Genomic DNA, 6,152 nt, shown 5'->3' on the forward strand with positions numbered 1-6,152 from the left:
GCTCCGAGAGGAGCTGGGAGGAGGAGAGAAGCTTTCGGGAAGCGTCTCCACGGAGGGGAAGGCGGCAGCGGCATTTACGGAAAGAAAAAACAGCAGCTGCACTTCGCCTCCAAGCGTCAGACTGAGACACGCGCTCCCAGTAGCGGCAACTGACCCCAAGAGAACGTGCACAGGGAAAGTGGAAAAGGGCGTCCTTTTTCTTCCTCCAGCCACCTCCAACCGTCCCAGGAGGCCGGGCACCTGCTCGAGGCGGTTCCCAGCGCTAGCCCAAGGGTTCCGTGAGCCACCTCAGGGCTTGTTTCAGAAAAACAGCTCCTGATGGTCACTGCGCACTGGCACCGTCGCCACCGAGAAGTCGGGCGCACTCGCCACCGGCCCTCCACAGAGTAGGACACCACCCCCCCACACACACACACACACATACACCCACGCTTTTTAAACATCTCACTTCTCCATCTAAAGAATTCGGGTTTCTAGAATCAGAATCCTCTCCACGTAGCGTGCGCCCAGAGGAGCAGAGCGAGCGAGCAGACCTGGCTGCCGGAGCCTCTCCCCCTAGCGCTGCAGTTATTTATAGCCCAACTCCGGCCGTCTGCGGGCTTCGCGCGCCCGGCTTCGCCGGGGCGGTGCAAACTTTTCCTCAGGTCTCGCTGCTCTGAAGGAATAAGGACAAGGTGCCAGGCCTGAATGTATCTAATCGCTAATGTCAGGAAAGGAGAAATGCGGGTTTGGTGTGGCTGGCTGTGCGCTTCTACCAGACGTCCACCCGTCCACACACGTAACCGCCAGCTCAGAGGCGTGGGTTCCTCTGAATGGGTTCAGCGTCTACACAGGTTGCAGATGTGCACACTGGGGTCACAAGGTCAGGCTGGATGAAGGAGTAGAATATGGCGTGGGTTTGGGGACTGAGTGAAGGAAGGCAGGTTCACGAATAGAATATGGAAGAGCAGCGCCAAATGACTAAGTTTTCAGGAATAGATGAAGCAAAGACCGATATGCAGCCCCCCCACCACGACAGTGACCTAAATTTGATAACAGAGCCCCTCCTACACTTCAGAAACAAGTAATTATTCCTATTCTGCCTTTAAAATATCGGAAAATCAACCTTACATACACAGCCTGAAAGACGGGGGGAGGGGGCGGCAGGGATTGTGACACTGCTCAGAAGCAAGACTTCCATTGACAGGATTTATTTTTCCCCAGCTCCAACTACAGGCATCGAAAGGTATTTTACCTTCTGTCAACAGTTAAAAGCAAAAGGAGGAAACAAATAACCACATATAGGCGTCTCTAGCTGGCCAAGCGAAACCTGCTCTCTCCAACCCGATCTAATCCTCAGGGTCCAGGTCTTTCGCAGTATTTGGCCACTCGGACTCCTCAACTGCCGGAGTGCGCGACAAATAACCGGCGATTCAGGTGGCCGGCGGCATCTGCTCACAGCCGCCCCGCCGCCCCGGCAGCTCGCGGACCGCCGCTGACCCGGGAGGCCGGGCCCTGCGCGCAGCGCCGCCCGGAGCCCGCCCGGCCACGGGGCGCGCTCGGCTCGTCCACTTCACCTCCGCGGCGTTATTGTTCCGCGCCGGCGGCCGAGCGCCAACCGCAGGCCCGCGCCGCCGCCTCCGACGCAGCGAGCACTTCATTAGTAACCCGAGCTTCCCGAGCCCACAGAAGTCTCGGCCCCTCGGGGAAGCTCCGCTCCGCTCTCCCGCCGCTCTCTGGCCGGCCGGCGGGAACGCTGGGGGCTAAGTCCTCATTCCCGACCCCAACTCCGGCTGCTCCCACCGGCCCAAACGCGGAGAAGAGGACGCGCTGGATAGGACTAGAGGGAAAGTGACCTGGAGAAGGCTCTCGCCGCCGTCCTCCACACCCACCCACCCCCACCCGCACTTGCTGCTCACGTCCTCTGACTGCCCGCGCCAGAAATCCCGCACCCGTCGGACAGACGGCTCGGGCGCGGGGATGCAGGCAGCTCTAAACAGCAGCGGCTCCGAGCAGCCCCGGCTCGCCGCCCGCGGGTCTGCCAGGAACGGCCCGAGCGGTGAGGGGGCGGGGAGCCGGCGGGGGAGGGTCGCCCGGAGCCGGAGGCGCGGCCGGCGGCGCCGCGGACGAGCCGGCTGGTGCAGGTAGACAGCTAAATAAATAAGTCAGAACAAACTTTGCTTCCCCATCTCCTTACCTTCCTTCGCAGCCTGCGCCTCCCCAGTGTGTGCAAAGCGAAGCAGCCAGATGTAGCATAAAATAATCCATGAAGGGTACCGAGTTTGAAAAACCATGGTGCATGAGCAGGTTTTATTTTAGGTTTCAGTTATCTTGAGTCGTAGCTTTTTTAATGCTGTTTGCTCCGAAGTGGGTTTTTTTATTGCCCTCTTTGCTTCGATTCCCCTTCTCGGTCCCTGACCGGCTGCTCCACGTTTAGCTTTTTTTATGTTTCCCCCCTCCTGTTCGTTCGCACCGTGTTTGCTGCCTGCGAGTCTCCGACTGCAGACCGGCCGCTTGCTCCACACTCCAATAATATCAATTAGGGGGAGGGGGCGGGGTTCCGAGCGGAGAGCCTCCGCCACTCGGGCTGAGTGGCAGGCGCAGCCGGCCTGCCAGGAGGCGATTCCCAGGGCCAAGGGGCGGGTCCTGGCTAAATAGCCGCCCGGGCCTCGGGGGCGGGGTCTGCAGCAGGAGCCAATCGGTGCCGAGCGGAGTCAGGTTGCTGGTCCAGGATTCCCTCCAGGTTCTGAGCTCCGAGTTCGCGCTGGATGCTCCCAGGAACAGAACGAGGGTTGCAGGCGAGGGTGCGTGTTGCTTTAGGCGTTCTGCTTTTAGCAGCCGCAGCTTTCGTGGAGCTGAAACAATCCGAGAATAATGCTCCCAACTTACACTCCCGTTATAGCTGTACTCCTCGCGGTCTTTTAGGAACCAAAGGCGAAGCAAGCCTCTCAGCTACCAAATACGAAGCGCGAACAGTGAAATGAATTGTATTTTTCTGTAAAGTGCCTTTGACTTTTATCTTGCTAGTAACAACCTTTGTGGGGTCGGGTAACTTTGTTTTTTGCCTTTTTTTGAAAAGTTTCTACTTCTCTTTTTATGTTGCTCCAAGGGCAGTCAGCTTCGGGCACCACCCACCACAATCCTTGGAAGAATAAAAGTAACCAAATGGATTAGCTTTAAACAATGTTTCCAAGAGTTTGCAACAAGCTCTGCCAAAAGGAACAGAGGAAAAGGGAGTGAGGAAAGGAAGTCTTTTGTTTTACACTCCTCTTCACCCCGCCCTATCTTTTCACTATAGTTGGTTGAGTGAAGTGGGACATCTGGAGAAAACCTTTAGACAATTCTGGATCATTTTTTCCTGCATGTTTATCATTTTATGAGGTTTTCTTTGGATTGCTCCACTTTGGTCGTTTTACTTCTCGCTGCATAAATTGTACTTAATTTTAAAGAATTAAAATAATACTTGTTAAATTAATGAAACAAGACCTTCCTCTTTCCCAAGTATTTACAATTTGTAGGAATTATTCAATAATTATCTTTCAAGGGGAAACTAAGAATACATAATGCAGCCAACATCTCCAGGTGAATTCATCCAAGCAGAACATCAAGGATGACGGCGCAGAACTCTGCTTTCCATTAGGCAATTCTGGACACTTTGCATTCAAGAGGTGGGTAACATAATAAGAGGAAGAACTTTTAAAATCTTAATTGCCAAAACATCAATTTAAAATGGTAGGCATAGTAACTTGATCATATTTTAAAGACGATCTTCTTTTCTTCGTGCACAGAAGTATTTCTTCTGTTAATAAAATTTTCAATCATCATGACTGCCTTTATTTCTGATAGGTATGAAGTTTGATTTCACATAAGTGTCTAAACTTTTCTCATCCTGTCTATGTGGACGTATAAGGCGAATTGAGTTGCTTCTGGTGTTTATAGAAAAGACTTCTCAGAGACGACAGTCCCCAGATATTTTATCATAAACCGTCTTCTTTCCTGTAGTTTTTACTTCCTTAATAAAATTACACTGAAGAAAGAAATGAACTTTTATTCTTATTTAACCTCTTTGATTCTGCAGTTTCCGTGTTATTTCTTAAATGTTAAATATTCTTTGCCATTACACCTAATATTTTAGAAATTGTCTCAACGAGCATCTTAAATGCCCTTTAAAAGATGCATAAGATACATAAATTGCTTAATAGATTAACCTCGGAAAGAGAAAAATATATATAGGGAAAGCATATTTGTTATAGAGAAGATGAAGCATTATTTACACAAATATAGCTGCTGTGGATGCTTAAGGGTGAAACTTATAAACTAAACATTAAAACTAAAACCACAAATTCCTGTGCAAAGGCTTTAAAACTTGAGGAACTACAAACTCACAAGTATTAAACCACCTATAGTTAAAATAAATTCTGCAGGATTTCAACACTTTCCCCAAGGTCTCATCCCCACTTCTTAAAGTGACACGGAGGTAAACTTTAAAAGTTTAAAACATTCCTTTCATCTATTGAATGACTAATACTCAGTGATGTGAATACAGATACTTTCCCATTAAAACCAGGAAACCAAAGAAGTCACATCCTTCACTTCTCTGATGAGTGTAGGCGGTATAGTGAGTCCCCTTACTTTGTCCTCTCTCTCTGTCAGATGGGGGCTTGTGCAGACTCGCTCTTATTTTTAAAGACAAGAAGCTTCCCTTTAAATGCACAAGTGCCAGGCTGCTGACAGTTCTCCCTGCAGAGCTGCACAATGATACTCATTTGTATGTTTACAAACCTTTCTTCTTTTGTAGCATGTAGGTATATTGGTAAAGAAATCATGGCATTTAAATAAAAATAAATGACTGAGTCAAAAGAGAATGTTTATCATACAGTGTTATACAGCATAGATTATATATAAATTGACATTAGACAGTATTTGACTAACAATAAAGCATATAAACCTATTTGTACCTAAAGCCACTAAAATAAATACTAATCAATACTTAAAACTTTCACAGTTTAGAAAAATAAATTATATTGAATTCCCTCAATTCCTTATGGTTTCTCTTACTTTGATATCTATGATTTATGTATATTATTTCTAGAGTATTTTTAAACCTAAATTGTGTTTGTATATAAAGTGAATTAGAACTAATTTTCCTGAGTAATTCTAAAAAGTGTGTATAACCAATACTCACAGGTATTGAAAACTATGAAACTATTTTTCAATTTGTATGTATTCATTGTGCAATGCAGCAGACAGAGTAGCCTACTTATAATTATCAAATATTAAATAAGTGGAAAAAGAGACTAAAACCATAACATTTCCATTTATATCCCCACTTTTGAAACATGTGTCATAAAGTGTAAAGATAAAAAACGCTTCTCTTCAGACACAATGAAGACACCCCCAACGTCTCTGTACCTTGAGTTATTCTGTCTATATCATTACTGATAATCACACACACCTTTCCATAGGTAAAAATGAACACACAAATTCAAGTCATACACGGCTGTCTCCAAAGTATCCAGACATATAATACGAAAAAGAGACATCAATGCTGTATACATTCCGGACAGCCCTCCTATATATCAAAAGCTGTTATTTGCGTTTAACTTGCTACGATACTAATATTTGCCTCACTGTTTACCTCAAGGAACTACTGTCTGATTTTAAGTGAGAAACAGTTGCCTAGGAGTAAAGTATAATGACGTAGGGGACTAAGTTCTATGAATTTTCAAATTGAAGAAAAGGCTAGGTGTGTATGTCTAGTATTCAGGCCTTTAGAAGGTAAAGGAACAAGTGGGGACTTTAGTATGTCACCAATCCAAGACTGTCAAACTAAATAGTGAACAACAACAACAATGAAATCAAAGGGCTGTTTCCAAACCTACTGCTTGTGCACTTACTGTCTAAATGGGTTCACAGCTGGTAAATGTGAGAATGCAAGTTCATCACAGAAAAAGGCATAATTTAAACTGAATTAGAAAAGGTGCTGTGCAGAAGAAACTGATTATAAACAGAAAAGAAGCATTATGTCTCAGTTAATACATAGTACAGAAAATTGAGTTCTCTGTGATTTCGGTCAAAATAAAAACAATCTTTTCACTGTGCAGGAGAATCATTTGCATATTTACATTAGCATGATTTATGTAGTGTATATGAAATATTTATCTGCAGTCTAA

General features: G+C 46.1%; 1 protein-coding gene across 3 annotated transcripts in view; it reads right to left on the reverse strand.

Annotated features, from left to right (window-relative positions):
- Positions 1 to 2,510, reverse strand: part of EPHA7 (EPH receptor A7) — a 188,827-nt gene extending 186,317 nt beyond the window's left edge. For 2 of the 3 annotated variants that reach the window (XM_012809947.1, XM_003797531.2), the window contains exon 1: positions 2,177 to 2,510. In XM_012809947.1, coding sequence (XP_012665401.1) covers positions 2,177 to 2,273 — 97 coding nt within the window. In that variant the 5' untranslated portion in view covers positions 2,274 to 2,510. The remainder of the gene's footprint in view (positions 1 to 2,176) is intronic. The other variant, XM_012809946.2, reaches the window with a different exon arrangement.
- Positions 2,511 to 6,152: the final 3,642 nt, after the last annotated feature.

The sequence above is a fragment of the Otolemur garnettii genome, unplaced genomic scaffold, assembly GCF_000181295.1.
Source record: "Otolemur garnettii isolate 467f Iridium unplaced genomic scaffold, OtoGar3 scaffold00118, whole genome shotgun sequence".
NCBI lineage: Eukaryota > Metazoa > Chordata > Mammalia > Primates > Galagidae > Otolemur > Otolemur garnettii.